This window comes from Hyphopichia burtonii (assembly GCF_001661395.1).
Source record: "Hyphopichia burtonii NRRL Y-1933 unplaced genomic scaffold HYPBUscaffold_1, whole genome shotgun sequence".
NCBI classification, from domain to species: Eukaryota; Fungi; Ascomycota; class Pichiomycetes; order Serinales; family Debaryomycetaceae; genus Hyphopichia; species Hyphopichia burtonii.
Genome location: NW_017963728.1, coordinates 876,219 through 892,730, shown reverse-complemented (window position 1 = coordinate 892,730; position 16,512 = coordinate 876,219). Strand labels below are relative to the sequence as shown.

The following is a 16,512-nucleotide window of genomic DNA, read 5'->3' as shown; positions in this document are numbered from 1 at the left end:
GCATTGGGGACATTGCAAATGATGTATGGACTGGTGACGATTGCAATGACTTGTCAACTGACCAATTGAATCACACGGGGTGTTGCACTCTTCAATTGGACAGAAGAATTGGATTGAATGGGTGTGAATTAGCTTATTATGAATCGCAAGGTAAGATAATTTATCAAAACATAGATGGCATTTAGAGCAAGACAACCCCGACCCCTCAAGAAAACTAGTTACGTTTGTAGTATTGGCGTCAACATGGTCATTTCTAACCGATGTGTTGGTTATAGTCGATTGATCATCATCAATCTCGTTAATGGCTGATACGTTAGTTATCTATACGGATAAGAAGCGCGAGGGGGATTTCATACGATAAGTGAACTTCAAAGGCGGCAAGCTACCGAATAACTTGGACTGGACTGGCATACTGAAGAAGAAGAAGCGATAAGGGTGGTTTCACAGCCAAATACGAGCGGCTACGAAAATGGCGATATGTACGGAGGTGCAGCCATTTGCAAAAAGAAAAAAAAAAAAAACATAAATTTATATTCTACTCGTAATATTTAAAGAATTGAAGAGATCATATGGACATACCAATTTAAAATAATTTGGAGGCAGTTTCGAAGAAGGTTTTACCTTGGATTTCGGCAACATCCAATTCGGTTTTAGATGGTTGTCTGGAACCGTCGGCACCGGCAAAAGTACCAGCACCCCAAGCAGAACCACCTCTGACTTCTTCAATGTTAGCAAATTGGGCAAAAACATTCTTGTAACCTAATGGAACATAAGTGATACCGTGGTGAACAAGACAGGATAAAGAGTTGATGGCAGTGGTTTCTTGACCACCACCTAAGGTACCAGAGGAAACGAAAACACCGGCAACTTTACCTTGTAAAGCACCTTGAGCCCATAAACCACCAGTGGCATCCCAGAAAGCTTTGAATTGAGCTGGGTAGTTACCGTAACGGGTTGGAATACCGAGTAAGTAAGCATCGTAGTTAACCAAAGTGTCATTAGTAGCAATTGGGTAGTCTGGTTTGGCTGGAGCGTGTAAAGCTTTCAAGACATCTTCACTCAAAGTTTCTGGAACTTGGAAAATGTCAGCTTGACCACCGGCAGCTTCAATACCTTTTTTCTCAGCTTCAGCTAAGGTGGCGATGTGGTGGTACAAGGAGTAGATAATAATTGCAACTTTTGGAGCCATTGTGAATGTGTGGGTATTTGGTTATAGCAAAAGAGCAAAAAAAATGAATCCACCAGGAATTCAACCTACTTATATATATCGTGGGTTCTTTCTGAACCCTTCTTAGAACGACGTAGTTTAACGAGATTCGCACAGTCAAATGCAAGCAAAACTGAAAAAAAAAAAAAAAAAAAAAAAAACACTAATAAAAACAACTAAGCTTTTACTAATCTCAGAGTGCGACAGTACATTTACTAATTTTTTTAGTAATATTTATCAAATGATCGGGTTAGTAATTATTACCAAATTGGCTGGGTTGGCAAGCTATTCAAAGTATGTGAATTGAGTAATTGAGATGTAATTTGTACTAATTGCAAGGTTGTGTTACTCTTGCTTTTTCTTTTTGCCATGCTTGTTTCTTTTGTTTTCTTTCGTTTTCTGTTGTATTTTTAATTTTATTTTGTTTTGCGTTGGTGCCGATGAGTACCTGCCGTTCGTGTAGTGGTAGTAGCTAGTTTGTGTGATGGCTAGCATCGTTTAAATGTTTTAAATAAGATGTAATCTCCAGTTTTTGTTCATAATTTTGACATTGAGATTTTGATTCTTTTTTTTTTTTGTTTGGTTTCTTATTCAAGAATGAAGGTTGCAATTATAACTTACTCAACTTACGGCCATATTAACACCTTGGCCAAATCAATCCAACAAGGGGTGATTGAATCCAAATTAGCTGACACTGTAGACATTTTCCAAGTGCAAGAAACCCTTTCTGATAATGTTCTTCAAATGATCAATGCCCCACCAAAGGACTCTGAGATTCCAATTGCCGATTCAGAAACCTTGACTAAATATGACGCTTTCCTTTTTGGATGTCCAACCCGTTATGGTAATGCTCCAGCACAATTCAGTGCATTTTTTGATGCCACTGGTGGTTTATGGGCTCAAGGTGCTTTACAAGGTAAGCCAGCCGGGTTTTTCGTTTCCACCGGGACTTTAGGTGGTGGTCAAGAAGTCACCATTAGAAATATGTTGAGTTTCTTGGTTCACCATGGTATGATTTATGTTCCAACTGGTTACGCTGCTTTTGAAGATATGGCCAACATGGAAGAAGTCCATGGGGGTTCTCCTTACGGGGCTGGTACTTTTGCCGGTGCTGACGGTTCAAGACAACCAAGCGATTTAGAAAAAAGAATTGCTAAAGTTCAAGGTCAAACTTTTGCTAAAACTGCATCTAAGTTATCGGTTAAACCAGCTCAAGAGCCAACAAAGGAAGAACCTAAAAAGGAACAAGCTGAAACTGCCAACAAAAGAACCGAACAATCAACCAAAACCCCTGAAGTTCAAGAAAAATCTGGTTGTGCCAAATGTATTATCATGTAAAAAACGTCCTTCTAGCCATTTAATTCTATATACAATTGTATTTTTTAATAGATATTTGTTTAATACTACATTTAGGTATTACATCTTATAGGTGTATATAGATGAATTAATGTGTATTTATAGTTAGTATTGTTTTATGCTTTTGTTTTCAAAAAAAAACCATACATACAAAAACGAAAGACCCGTCATTCACGAAACTATCTTAACATTATGCCATTGGCACTTTCCGTATTATCGAAAAACCTCATTCGTCGATTCTTAGAAACTTCATAAACTATAAATCCGGGTTTTACCAATTCACGTTTGAAAGATCACAATCTTTCAACACCGAGATCTAAATTTTAAACTCATCGCATATGCAAAGTAGCATACACTGATCTATCCTCAGGGACAGCCTGAATTGACCATTTAAACCGTTATTCAATATTGAATTCTTGTGACAGGTTGTCCCCTCAATCTTAAGCACCCCATTACTAACAACTCTATCTTTGATTAGCCCCCAGTAGTCTCCCATATAAAGTTATTCTCTCGGTGTGTGGGTGTTCCAATAAAAGATTTCCAAAGACTCCAAACTCCAGTATGCACGCTTTTACCATGGGCTTGATCCCCATTCTTTTCATAGTTTATTTTATTGTCTTTTGAAAAGAAAAACCGCTGAAAATGAAAATAATAGACAATCTTTCGTAATACCGAATCAATGGACCAGCTGCATCACCGAAATCACCAGTCCTCTCTTGACTATAAAAAGGGGTCAACTAAGTCTAAAGCTCTTTCGCCCTCTGGTCCGCTACTGTTTCCAATACTGAACCATTGAATAATCCTATCCGGGATGTGGTACCGGCATTTCTTGAGAATTTATCCATTTGGACATTTCTCCGATTGTAAAGCCTTGTCAACCCTAAGATCAATTATTGATCTTAGAGAAATACCCATCCTTGAATTATATGGCCGCGACACTATTGACTAAATGCATTCAGCACTTATTCAACCCCTCAATCAAGATGAACTTTTCCAATCCCAGAACAACTACCCTTTTACTTGATTCTCTCATTAGCTTAGCCAATTTTTTGCCCTAACTAAATACTAGATGTACGGAGGTTTTTGCTCGTAGCTCTACTGGCTAAAGTTTGGATATTATAACGTAAAAGAAAACTTTGGAACTCAAGGAACAGTTTAAGTTTTGAGTGCTTTTAAAAAAAAAAAGTTCTCTGAACCAGAATAACTTTGGAATGCTCCTCAATCACTAAGAGCCAACTAGTCAATAGAGGTGTAATCACGAGGATAAGATCCTTTCAATAAACTTTTCAAAAACATACCAAGTTTGCAACTTGTTCAAAAGTCTAGTTCGTGTATCTAAAGTAAATCGGATATCATATCATGACCGTTTCAAACAATCAACAAATATGACAATTACGGATAGTCCTCAATAAAAAACATACTGCAAAGCATAATCTAGTAGTGATTAACGTTCCACGTAATGAACGGGTCAATGAAGAAGAGAAGTAGTAGGTGTAGCCTTTTGAAAAGTGTTGATATTCTTACTACGCGTTACGGTGGTGGGTACACACCCTGAGTGGAACAAACAGAAGCTTTTCAAAAAAAAAAAAAAAAAAAAAGAAAAACAGATCTTGCAACTAAATAGATTTACTTTTCAAGGAGCCTAACCAATATCAGCAGCCCAATGGGAAGGTTTGACGATAACTTGTGGGATGTGAGGTCACCACCAAAGCCCTCTCTTTTCCAAAATCGTACGAATAGCCGAGCCGCCCAAACTGATCTGATTTCAAACTTATTCAAAGCTTCGTCTGTTGCAAGACCAGGTTCTGCTGGGACCACACCCAATAACGACCAGCCGAAAATGAAAAAACGACCTTCGACGTTCCATGTGTATGGCTTGAAAAATACGCTGGATGATTTGGATTTTTTGGATATTGTGGGTAGATCACGTCGCAACCGCCAACTTCAATCCAGTGGTAATAGGGTGCCCTTAGGGGAAATAGATGCCAATATTTCAAAGTCCGGCTCTAAATTAGATAAATACTCGGGTGCCTCTTGTGGATTGGTTGATTTGAAGAAGCTAGTCTCTTCTCAATCTCTCTCTTCGACACCAAATGGGCTGCAGAGGATGAGCCAACATGACTCTGTTTCTCCTATAAAGGGTTCAGATACCTGTTTGCATGAAGTAGAAGCTGCGGGATCAGCTAAACCATCTACTGAGAACGAATGTATTCCCGTGGAAAACGGTGAAGATCAATTGAATAGTGATGAGAATGCAAAAGATACTAATCCAACTGGCTTGGAGAGGGCAAAAAGCAATTCGGATGAAAATTTCATTAGGAATAAAATGTCAATTTCAGAAATCACTAATATCTCTCAGGAGCCCCCAAGATTTGTTATTCGACATGATGTAGAGGATGAAGCCGATGAAATTGCAAATAGTGAAGAGGAGCCGGAATTTTTATCGCCTACAATTTCTTCGAATTTTTCTTCAAGATATTCTACTTCACGGGTACCAGTTGATGAAACATTTGATACTGTTGACCCAGCTGACTCAATCCCCAATTTTGAAAAGGCATCACAGCAATTACGTTCCCAATCTCAATACGAATCGCCAGGTGTTGAATCACAAGAATATTTTTATGACTCGCAACTAGGAAACGAAGAGGTTTTTGTTCATAGTTCACAAAGTCATTACAATACAGAGCATGAATATGGGCCAGTGCATGAGGTAGGTGAGTATGCAATGCATGAGGTAGATGAGCAACCTTATAGCAGACCCAATGAGGAGTATTACGAAGTAATTGACGAGACCCAATCCTTAAATGAGGTTGTAGATGAAAGGATAGGCAACAAAACCTCGAGTAATTCTCGGGAACAAGCAATTGTGATTGAAGATGATGATCTTTACAGTACGACCAAGGATCCGGGAGAAATTCGTGATTCACATGAGGCACAGCCAGAGACTTCAGATGAGTCTGCATCTGAAGAAACTGATAAATCTAAAGAAGCTGTCCAATCTAAAGTCGTTGATCATTATGAAAAAGTCGATCAATCTAAAGAAAGTATAGATGAATCTAAAGAAAGTATAGATGAATCTAAAGAAAGCATAGATGAATCTAAAGAAAGCATAGATGAATCTAAAGTAAGCATAGATGAATCTAAAGTAAGCATAGATGAATCTAAAGAAAGCATAGATGAATCTAAAGAAGGCATAGATGGATCTAAAGAGAGTTGTGCCGGGCCGGAAATAAGCGATGAAATAGATCTTGCAGGAAGATTTACGGCCGAGGAGAAATCAAGGGATGGATGCAAATTCGAAAAATCACCAGATTTTCAGGAGAAAGTTGTGAATACGAAAAAGCGAAAGAATGTTTCCTTGAAAGAAATGTGCTCAAGAATCAACCAGGCTAGATTACCAAGTCGAGTTGGATTAAGTAAACGGGTTAAGATAGATTCATTACATAAGAATTTAACACGTAAATAACATGCATTTAATATATTTAATTATTCAACTTTATTTTGAATACTTGTAATCATTTCCATATTTTCTTTTGGAGTGATTAAGATTTTGATATGCTTATTTTTATTGGCTAATAGTTCGAGCCACCCCTTTTCGATACCTTTATCGATCGAAACCACTGCAGTAATGAGTTGTTTTGCATCTTGTAAAGGAATTGTATTTTTACTGAGAGCCTCCAATACTTGTTCGAAATCTTTTCTTATGTAACTTAACGAACCGGTGATGGAAGTAGAATGTAAAACCACTGACATTGGATAAAAATCAATTGGTCTATTTGGCCAAATAGCCAATTGAGTAGTTTTCCCCCCGGTTCTTAAAGCATTCAAAGCCACATTAAAAGTTAAAGGAATACCGGAACAATCAAACGAACGATGGAAACCGAACCCGTCAGGAGATAATTTTTTCAAATGAGTAACGATTTCGTCAACGTCGTTAGCAGAATAAGAAGAAGGATCAAACGTGGTGACTCCGAATTTTTCAGCTAATTTACGACGAGCCAAAGCTGGTTCCATGACAACAATTTGATTTAAATTATCCACCTGAGCTTTTAAAGCAAGAATCGTAGCTAAACCAATTGGACCCGCGCCTAATACTAAAGCTTGAAAATTCGAATTAAATCCTGAAGATCTTACTGCGTGCCATGAAACACTAAGCGGTTCAGCCAAAGCGGCAATTGAGGCAGGAATCTTAGTATGATCGTAGGGAACAACATGTTCTTGACCCACTATAGCGTATTCACTGAATCCACCATCACATAATCCCAAACCATTGAAGGCAATTTCGTCACAATTATTATAAATACCATCGATACAAGCCGAGCATTTAGAAGATTGATTATTATACCGGAATTTATCATTACAAGAGCTCAATGCCTCCACCACCACCGATTGGCCAATCAGTAAGTTTTCAACGCGGTCGCCGACTTCCACAATGGTTCCGGACATTTCATGGCCCATAATTTGACCTTTGGAAGGAGCATTTGTAATTGAATTTTTCTCGGGGGCCATGAAAATGGGACCGTCCAAGTATTCATGTAAATCAGAACCGCATATTCCGCAATAATCGATTTTTATTTTAACTTCAGTTGGATGGTTAATTTTAGGAATCTCGTGGGTAGTGGTATACTCTATATCACGATTCCCGTTATAAATGATAGCTTTCATACCTGACAATTACAAAATCTTGAAAAAAATTAAAATTCAATAAAAGAATCACCAGTTTAAATAAGCATTCCCGGGTATTGAATCCGATCCTCCACCCTATCATAAATCGGACTTTACGAGGGTGGGGAGGATTCATCAGTAGATTGTCTTTTTTGTAAATCATTAATTCCATCATAAAATAAATTCCATAATCTACCAACGTTGTCGAATTCTTTACCAACTTGAACACTAGTGTTCAAGTTACGATTTAAGATTTCCAAATTATTAACCACCGAATCCAAGTTGGTGGTGATTTCCTGTAAAAGCAAATCGCGTTGTTTTTCAAAAGTGTTCGAGCCGGTGGCACTGGACGATGCGGGTGAATCTGACATGGTGGCGGTTGAGTAGTTGACCAAGCTGAATAAGATAAAGTAGTTGACTGAATAAGATAAAGTAGTTGACTGAACAAGATGAAGTATTTTAACTAGTTGGGGTTTATTTTGTTTCAGCCGGCGAGGTACTGGAAATTACCCTTCCTCAGCGTAAATCCTAGCCCCAAACTCCCCCCGGTCCCGGTGCACGACCACGAGCCTAGTTTTCGGTTTTTTTTCCCTCAGTATAAAACCACCGTCTCGCAGCGGTGCTCTCAAACAAGTACTTACTTCTTCTTTATGCTAATTCAGGTACTTACATTGATCGTACATGCCGACCTTACAAAGCTCCTAGTGTGTGCGTACTCTCTAGCCTGACAGAACAAGAAGAGAATAATGTGTTCAGTTGAAATTGAATGATCAAGTCATGATTAAATTTCGACTCTACAATTATTCCAACAATTAATTGGTAGAATAATTTCAAATTTGTAGCCTAGTACAAGCGGGGCGTGTGCGTGCCCAGATTGTGTCGCAACACGATCTTCCTTTTAGTTTGTTTAAACTTCTTTTGTTAACGTTTTTTGTTAACCTTTTTTTGCTAACCTTTTAACCTTCAAACTTCTCTTTTTGTCTGCGAATTTTTTACTTGTTAATTTTTTACAGCAAAAATTTTACAGCAAAAATTAATTCCCGCAACTTAAACAGTAAACTTTTTTATTGAATATAACAATTATAACCAAAAATTGTAGGTAACCCGAGTAAATAATACATTAGAACTGAATATAAAGACAAACAAAGAAAAATCAAAATTAATGCTTAGACCCTAAACAGAATGAGACTGACGTAGGACAATGTTTTGAGCCGTCTCCACATGAACCTTTAATTGAACAACGACGAACGTAATCTTTCTTTTCGTCAAACTTAACAAATGATGAGCTAGGTTGACTAGTGTAATTTCCTGCTGAAGACGCAGACGAAGTAGAGGATGTTGATTTTTTCTTAGTTAAAAAAGGCATCTTTTACTTCATTCTAGTGAGTGGAGGGACAGAGAAAAAAAAAAAAAAAACGAGTTAATACAAGCACTTTGACAGCACTTGAATCAAGCCAGATATAATGATACCTTTGAGATGACCGATGTGATTAGAATATAAACCTAGTAGCAGCAATAGAAAATATATAATCAGTAAAGAAAGAAAAGAGAAGAGACAGAGCAGAGGAATTTCGAGTTTATATATGTTGGTGCCTTTTAGCGGTTTTTTTTTTTTTTTTTTTTTTTTTTTTTTTTTTTTTTTCTTTAGCTTTTTCCTCTAGTTAAATTTTAGTCTTTGACGTATTGCAGTATTGGGAAATCCGGTTTTCCAATGGGGAGATCGAGGGTAGGTTGTAGAGCAGCGAGGGATTTCTATTATCCAAGGGGTGGATCTACAATGGGTACCTTAGAATCTGAATCTGGTGGCTTTATTGGTGATATCATGACCATATCCCTCGATTGTTGATAATGGTTACTATTATAATTAGGTTGGTTGTTTCAAATGAACAAACCCTGTTTTGAGGCATTTAAATTTTTGGTGGGGTCGTGTGTGCGGACCATGCGCGCTACAAAGAAGAAAAAAAAAAGAAAAAAAAACAAAAAAAAAACAAAAAAAAAACAAAAAAAAAACAAAAAAAACTGCTAAAAAAAAATGATGTAATTAAATTAAATCTACTCACTTATATCATCATCATCGTCGTATTCAGGATAGGTAGTGTTGAACGGATCGTCTTCCATGAGGTTATCGTAGTCGTCCAACCACTTGCAGGTAGTTTTGTAGTGGTTGGAGCGTAGGACGGAGGCTGCGTTTTGCGGGTCGACAAAAGCGTACCCACTCAATAATTTAAAAATCAACTTGAAGTAGGTGATTAAAGAAGTTAGTCCTCTTAGGTAACCCATATCGGGTAGGTTTGGGAATTTTGGAGGAAGACTGATACCTTTGAGATTCAGTTCTTTTATCACCAGTTGAGCAAAATCGATTATTCGAACCTTAACTGAGGAGTTGTTATCAAGGTTACCATCGTACATTAATAAGATTGACAGACCATACATTCTATAACCGTCTAGGTTTATGAAGAATTGGTATAGCTCTTGTAGCTGATTGATTATTCCGGGGATTTTGATTAGGATGCTATGGGTGGTATAACCATCGTATAGATATTTTGCCAATATTTTGGCAAATTGGAAACCTCTGGCAATTTGACGTCCAAAGTATTTATCCTTGGTGAAAAATTTTTGTTTTTGCAGTTCCCATACTTGTAATCCACATACTCGAACCCCTAATTTTCTGCTAGTGGTTTGTTTGCACTTTAATCTTTGCAGCTTTTGTTTTCTTTCATTTGCTTCTACTCCGTATTGTCTAGTCCCCATTTTCAAATCCAATGCACATGGTTTATTCATATCGGCGGTTAGATCTTCTAATAAGATAAACCGTTCGAATCGGGTATGTTTTTTCATATTCACCGGAGCGATATCTTCATCCATAGTGAACATTTCATCGTTGGTTGTTGGAAACACTTCTTGTATTACTTGGGCTTGTAAATCAGTATTAATGGATGTTGAGCCCAAATTAGCATCTTCTTCTTTATGGTTATCTTCAAGATACTCGTGTATCAGCGGACTGTACTGTTTCCATAGTAATTCGGGAATCATATGTCGATTATCATCAAGCACCACTTCTGGTGGTAGATCATCTTCTTGGTTTTCAGCAGCCATTTTGGGTGAGGACATGGGAGTGGGTGGTGATTCTTCTTGTTCTTCATTTATAATACTGGAATAGCGAACGTTTAAGACTCCGATATATTTAGGCATATACTTTAATAACTCGGGATGTCTAAATTCCACCGCTTCGTACCATAAGTTTTCTCGGTTCATTAATGCTTTACAAACTGCTTTCCGACTAAATCGAAATATCGCGGTGTGTCCTCCAACTTTATTCTTAAACGGTCTTAGCTCGACCGCTAAGGGGAATACTTGTTTATCAAATTTGACATTTTTCTTATTTTTACCTGGCTTCATGGTAAAATCTTCTAATCCTCGTTGGATCTTGGTGATTTCTCCATTATGCGAGTGATCGAATTCCACGTCTGCCGTTAATCGCTGGGTCACTTCTGTGGTCAAATTTTCATTTGGTAGATATTCAAGAGTGGTGGATTGGTCATGGTCTTTAATGGTTATGGTTGGGTTTGGGGTGGATATCGAACTAGCCACTCCCTTATTGGTTTCGTCTTCGGCTGGAGTATGCGGGAAGTACGTTGCTGATGATACTGGGGTTTTTTCTCCTTGGGGGTCGGGAGTATGGGGTACTTCTGGTTTTATGGGTGATGTCAATTTATCTTGTTGGTCTTCTTCTTGCTTCTTCTCTAAATCAATCAACTCCCCCAAATCAATAGCATCTCCTCGAAACAACCGTAACGACCGTGCTGCCTTCCGCCCAGTCACTAGCGGCTGATCATTGGTGGTGGTGGTTGTTATGGATTCTTCCTCACTATTAGACGTGGCTAGTTGGCTTGTATGTACATTATTTGAATCAGTCTTTTCTTTATTTTCCGCCACCGCCTGGGGTATCGTTAATACATGATCCATGGTGGCACCTTTATCATTAATCCTAGGAATCCCGGTGCTATTTAATCTCTTGTCGTGGTATACGGGTTGTTATCTAGCCGCATACGGTTTAGCTGAAAAATTAATTATTAATTAGATAATATACTAACAAAAAAAAAAAAAAAAAATAGTTAGAATCAAAAGTAAAAACAGAGGAAAAACTGCTGGAAACAACGAGACAGTATCGGTTTGCTTCCCTAATTACTGGTGAATATGCAAATGGTAGCTAGAACTTAGCTGAAGTAATAGAATGTTCTTTTAAACAGGAAGAGTGGTAGTTATGATTCTCTTGCTTTGTTTTTTTTCTCATCAGGTCCTTCTTTTCTTTCTTTTTCGCTCATTGAATCCTTTTTTTTTTTCGTTTTTAGCCTTTTTTTTTTTGTTCGTGTTGTTAGTGGGTGGTGCACGGGTGCTCCACCGGGACCCATCTTAGACATGGGGTACTTCCCACCAGTTCACCAGTCTGACTAGGTTTAAGCTTAGACGAAAGCTCATCGTGTCAAAAGCATTGTGAAGAACACGAGGTACAAGAGGAGAGTGGACCCTTATTCTTGCTAAACTGACACCGCCTTCTTGCTCTAAGAATAGGACTTGGGCCCACGCAAACCACGTTTGACGGTTAGCTTATCGGTTATGGAGTGCTTAGAACGTGGACTGTGAATGTGTAAGGTGTAAGCGTATGGACTGTGAGTAAGCGTATGGACTGTAAGGGTGTGGGCATGGACTGTAAGGGTGTGGGCATGGTAAGGGTGTGGGTGGTGCACTAATTAGATCGATAAATTTTAAAGCAAGCATCTTTGTTGACCGGGTAGATAGCGATGAGATTTCATTTGGTGGTGCTTGCATTGGGGGTGGTGTTCTATTGCTTGTATAGGAAACACGAAGAGCAAGCGGATCTGATTGCAGAAGTAGTTGAAGATGGTGCTTTTGTTTATCAGCCAGACGGTATTTTAGAGTATATTGAGCAGTCACTTCCAGGTATATTGGCTAATCCTTTGGTGATAAATAAGAATGCTCTGACGAATTTACAAAATGCTACATTTTTGGTGCTTTGTCGTAATCAGGATGTTTATGAATTATTGGAAACCATCCAGAGTGTGCAAGATCGGTTCAACCACCGTTACGGGTACGATTGGACTTTTTTAAATGATAAACCTTTCAGTGTTGACTTTGTTAACACGATTGTGGATTACATTCCTCGGGGTCGGCTCAATTTTGGCCAGATCCCTCCGGAACAATGGTCCTATCCAGATTGGGTCAACCAAACATTTGCAGCTGAACAGCGGGAATCGATGGCTAATGAAAATGTTCTTTATGCTTTGAGTGAATCTTATCGTTTTATGTGTAGATATTATCTGGGATTTTTCTATCGGCATGAATTGGTTGCCAAATATCAGTATTATTGGAGATTAGAACCGGGAATTAAACTCTATTGTGATATAAATTATGATGTTTTCCAATTCATGAAGCTGAATAATAAAAAATATGGTTTTACAATGACAATCTTTGAATATTCCAAAACAATTCCTTCTTTATGGTTTCATTTTAAACAATTCATTAAAGAAAATATCGACTACAATCCTCCCCTCTTGGAATTTGTTCAAAATGACGATACATTAACCTCTTATAATGAATGCCATTTTTGGTCAAATTTTGAAATTGCCGATTTATCAATCTTTGATAATGATCAATATAATCATTTTTTCAATTATCTAGATCAAACAGGAGGGTTTTTCTATGAAAGATGGGGCGATGCCCCGATCCATTCTTTGGCAATTCTGTTATTTCTAACTCCAAATGATCTTTGGTGGTTTGGTGATATTGGCTATTATCATGCTCCTTATCTACAATGTCCTCAACTGGCTCAACTCCGTTTGCAAAATAAATGTAGTTGCAACCCAAACGAAGACTTCACCGACAGTTTCTTGAGTTGCACCCGTCATATTCTAGATATAATCAACTCATACTAGCTTTAAATAGACATAGTGTACCTATATAACAATAGCATAATCAGCGGATACCCGATGTAAAGGCGTGAAAAAACCGTTGGGCGAAAAAAAAAAAAAAAAAAAAAAAGAACATTGAAACCAAAAACAAGACAACTAGCTCTTTAAGAACCAGTTGTATAAGCACATTTTCTGGGTTGCATATATCAGCTTATAGTGGTAGAAGCTCTGCATTTTTATTTATTTCTTGTGGTTATTCGGTGGTAACTCTCAAAGAGAAACGCGTCCTTTCGATTGTCAATGGTTAACTGATAATCAGATTTCAATTTTCAGCATAAATGGGAGGGTTTAATAGTTTGATAAGAATGTTAACTCCTCGCCGCCGTCATAGGTTTTCATTCGTCTTATCAATCTTAATTTTATTGGTGATTTTTTTGAGTTTCCATCATTTTAATTCATTCGATTCATATTTATTCGATGATAATACTTCTTCTGCATCTTCAAATTCAAAAATAAGTAATCCAGAACATACTTCTTGGGTATGGACTTTACCCGATTCATTAATTGCCTCCTTCAGAAGGAAAACCATTTCCTATGCCAATTCAAATAATGAAATTATTGATACTAATAATGATTCTAATGATTCTAATAACGAAATCGATTCAGATGATGATACTTCAGATACAAAACTTCGATTAATAAGTGACTCTCAGAAAAAAATTGACCCAAATAATGGTAAATTAACCAATGGTTATGAATTTTTCAATAAAGTTTTCAAAATTTTATATGAAGGTAAACCAAAAATTAAATCTTTACAAAACTATTTAACAAAGGAAAGAATTTATCATGCTAGATATGATACCAGGCCGGGAAATAATGAAGACCCGGTGTTCACTGAAGAATATCTTTCTCGTTTTCTTCAATTAAGTGATAGTGAACTTGAATCAATGGTAAAATCTCATAAATATGTAATTGATCATTTACCTGAAAATGCCCCGGATCAATTATTCAAAGGAGATGGGATTGTCTTTGTTGGTGGTGGGAAATTCAATTGGCTTACTCTTCTTTCAATTAAATCAATTCGTGCAATGGGCTCGGAATTACCTATCGAAGTTCTTGTTCCTAAATTAGATGAATATGAACCTGATTTATGTGCAAGAGTTTTCCCAGCTTTAAATGCTCGTTGTATTTACTTACCTCATGTTCTTTCTGGTTTAGAACCTCATCGTCAATCTTCTTATGTTGATAAATTTGAATTTAAAGGTTTCCAATATAAAGCTTTAGCTATTTTAGTTCTGAGTTTTGAAAATGTCTTATTATTGGACAGTGATAACATTCCGGTTCATTTGCCCGATTCTTTGTTTAAAAAGGAACCTTTTTTATCAAATGGTCTCATTGTGTGGCCGGATTTTTGGAAAAGAGCTACTTCTCCTGATTATTATCAAATTGCTGGTCGAAAAATTAGTAATTCTGAATTACTACCAATCTATAATGAATACGAGGGTCTTTATAAAGATATCCCACAAAATTCTGAATATTTTAATAATAATGAGAAAATCGATTTATCTAAAACTCCTTTGCATCAACGTCAAGGTGCAATTCCTGATCCAACTTCGGAATCGGGCCAATTAATGATTTCTAAGAAAACTCATACAAAAGCATTAATCCTTGCATTATACTATAATTTATATGGTCCAACTCATTTCTATCCTCTTTTCTCTCAAGGCTCGGATGGTGAAGGCGATAAAGAAACCTTCCTTGCCGCTACCGTTGCCCTTGGTAAACCTTTTTATCAAGTGGCAAAATTCTTAAATGCTTTTGGTTATTTCGATTCTGATCATAATTTCCAAGGCACTGGTATGGGTCAGTATGATCCTGTTGAGGATTTCGAAATTAATGAAAAAAATAAAATCTTAGCAACAAAATCTCCAGAAGAAAGAGATAAAATGATATCAAAAGATTTATTGTTACAAAAGGGTCCTAGGATTTTGTTTGTACATGCAAACTATCCTAAATTAGATCCTTGGGAATTGAAAAAATCTAAAAAAATTTTTAATAAAAAGGGTGGAAGAATTAGATTATATGGTACTGGTATGAAGCTTCGTACTGGTATTGATTTTGAAACAACTCAATGGACTAATATGAAATTCTTACTTTGTGAATTGAAAATTGATGTCAAACTTTATCAAAATGTCGACAGAACAGAATTGTGTGAAGAAATTAATGAACATTTAGACTTTTTAAGATCGACCATTAGTACTTTGGAATGATTCCTTTCACTTCTTGCATATGACCTTTATCTTTTTCATTTTTTTTTTTACCTCCCATTCCATATTTCTCTAACTTTTCTTTTCTGTTTTTTCTTGTCTATATTCTTATTTATGTATTCATTTCCATTTCTTTTATCCTTTTATATATTATGTACTGGCTTATAGAGTTCAATTAATGTCCTTTTAAACTTATTTTGCAATCAACACAAATCTTGTGTTTTTCCACGACTTTTCCGTGGGAAAAAATCAAATTGAAAATAAACACGAATTCAATTGTCAAAGGTTGATTGATCAGCTGGAATTATTCTCTTTTTGATCTTCTATACGTGTATCGCGAGATCGTCATTGTTATCACTGTTGAATTGGCTTCACTAATTCCGAATTCATCATCTTCGAATTGCTAGTTGGTTGAATAAACGTATACTGAATATGGCTGTTCAATTTTTATTCTTATTATCAAGACAAGGTAAAGTCAGGTTATCCAAATGGTACCAAACCATACCGCAGAAGGAAAAGTCTAAGATGATGAGGGAGCTTACGACCTTAATTTTATCCAGAAGAGCCAAAATGTGCAATGTTTTAGAATACAAAGATATGAAAATCGTCTACCGTCGTTATGCCTCTCTTTTTTTCATCACGGGTATTGATTCCTCGGATAACGAATTGTTGGCTTTAGAGGTCATACATCGTTTTGTTGAACAGATGGACAAACTATACGGTAATGTTTGTGAGTTGGATATTATCTTTGGTTTTAACAGAGCATACAATATTCTAGATGAACTATTGCTAGATGGTTACGTGCAAGAGTCCTCCAAGAAAGAAGTCTTGAGGAAAGTCAGCCAACAGGACGAACTAGAAAGTATGGATGAATTCGATAATATCTTGGCTTAAACCTTCCATTCTTAATTTAGATTTATCCTCTGGTCATTTTCTTCAGTTCTCCTCCATCATGTATATTAGTTACCCTTTGATTCAATATACCAATTTCTATGGTAATCGTACGTAATAGTATTCTAGCTGTAGTACGTGTGTAAGTTTATGATATATTAGGACTGATCTACCAATATTAGTTTTTGGCAGCAGC

At 36.8% G+C, this 16,512-nt stretch overlaps 9 protein-coding genes across 9 annotated transcripts; 5 read left to right on the top strand and 4 right to left on the bottom strand.

The window, feature by feature from the left end:
* Positions 1–509: 509 nt before the first annotated feature.
* Positions 510–1,359, bottom strand: PST3 (flavodoxin-like fold family protein). The gene has a single exon (XM_020220444.1). The coding sequence runs from the start codon at positions 1,187–1,189 to the stop codon at positions 584–586; it is 606 nt and encodes a 201-aa protein (XP_020078730.1). The 5' UTR covers positions 1,190–1,359; the 3' UTR covers positions 510–583.
* Positions 1,360–1,804: 445 nt separating this feature from the next.
* Positions 1,805–2,404, top strand: HYPBUDRAFT_86117 (flavoprotein WrbA; the record flags this gene model as incomplete). The annotated part of the gene is made up of 1 exon (XM_020223769.1): positions 1,805–2,404. A coding segment is annotated over one exon (600 nt), but the record flags the coding sequence as incomplete, so codon positions are not given.
* Positions 2,405–4,027: 1,623 nt separating this feature from the next.
* Positions 4,028–6,252, top strand: HYPBUDRAFT_172573 (uncharacterized protein). Its single transcript, XM_020222857.1, has one exon. It carries the CDS (start codon positions 4,227–4,229, stop codon positions 6,027–6,029), a length of 1,803 nt encoding a protein of 600 aa, XP_020078728.1. The 5' UTR covers positions 4,028–4,226; the 3' UTR covers positions 6,030–6,252.
* Positions 6,050–7,228, bottom strand: IFE2 (Ife2p; the record flags this gene model as incomplete). Its single annotated transcript, XM_020219941.1, has 1 exon — positions 6,050–7,228. The coding sequence occupies one exon, from the start codon at positions 7,226–7,228 to the stop codon at positions 6,050–6,052; it is 1,179 nt and encodes a 392-aa protein (XP_020078727.1).
* A 128-nt stretch (positions 7,229–7,356) lies between these two features.
* On the bottom strand, positions 7,357–7,578 carry DAD1 (Dad1p; the record flags this gene model as incomplete). Its single annotated transcript, XM_020223993.1, has 1 exon — positions 7,357–7,578. A coding segment is annotated over one exon (222 nt), but the record flags the coding sequence as incomplete, so codon positions are not given.
* Positions 7,579–9,292: 1,714 nt separating this feature from the next.
* On the bottom strand, positions 9,293–11,077 carry KCS1 (inositol polyphosphate kinase; the record flags this gene model as incomplete). Its single annotated transcript, XM_020223947.1, has 1 exon — positions 9,293–11,077. A coding segment is annotated over one exon (1,785 nt), but the record flags the coding sequence as incomplete, so codon positions are not given.
* Positions 11,078–11,533: 456 nt separating this feature from the next.
* On the top strand, positions 11,534–13,230 carry MNT3 (Mnt3p). The gene has a single exon (XM_020220443.1). It carries the CDS (start codon positions 12,031–12,033, stop codon positions 13,180–13,182), a length of 1,152 nt encoding a protein of 383 aa, XP_020078724.1. The 5' UTR covers positions 11,534–12,030; the 3' UTR covers positions 13,183–13,230.
* Positions 13,231–13,523: 293 nt separating this feature from the next.
* MNN21 (alpha-1,2-mannosyltransferase MNN2) lies at positions 13,524–15,428 on the top strand (the record flags this gene model as incomplete). The annotated part of the gene is made up of 1 exon (XM_020218178.1): positions 13,524–15,428. The coding sequence occupies one exon, from the start codon at positions 13,524–13,526 to the stop codon at positions 15,426–15,428; it is 1,905 nt and encodes a 634-aa protein (XP_020078723.1).
* A 299-nt stretch (positions 15,429–15,727) lies between these two features.
* On the top strand, positions 15,728–16,416 carry HYPBUDRAFT_151332 (uncharacterized protein). The gene has a single exon (XM_020220442.1). It carries the CDS (start codon positions 15,858–15,860, stop codon positions 16,317–16,319), a length of 462 nt encoding a protein of 153 aa, XP_020078722.1. The 5' UTR covers positions 15,728–15,857; the 3' UTR covers positions 16,320–16,416.
* The last annotated feature ends 96 nt before the right edge of the window (positions 16,417–16,512 follow it).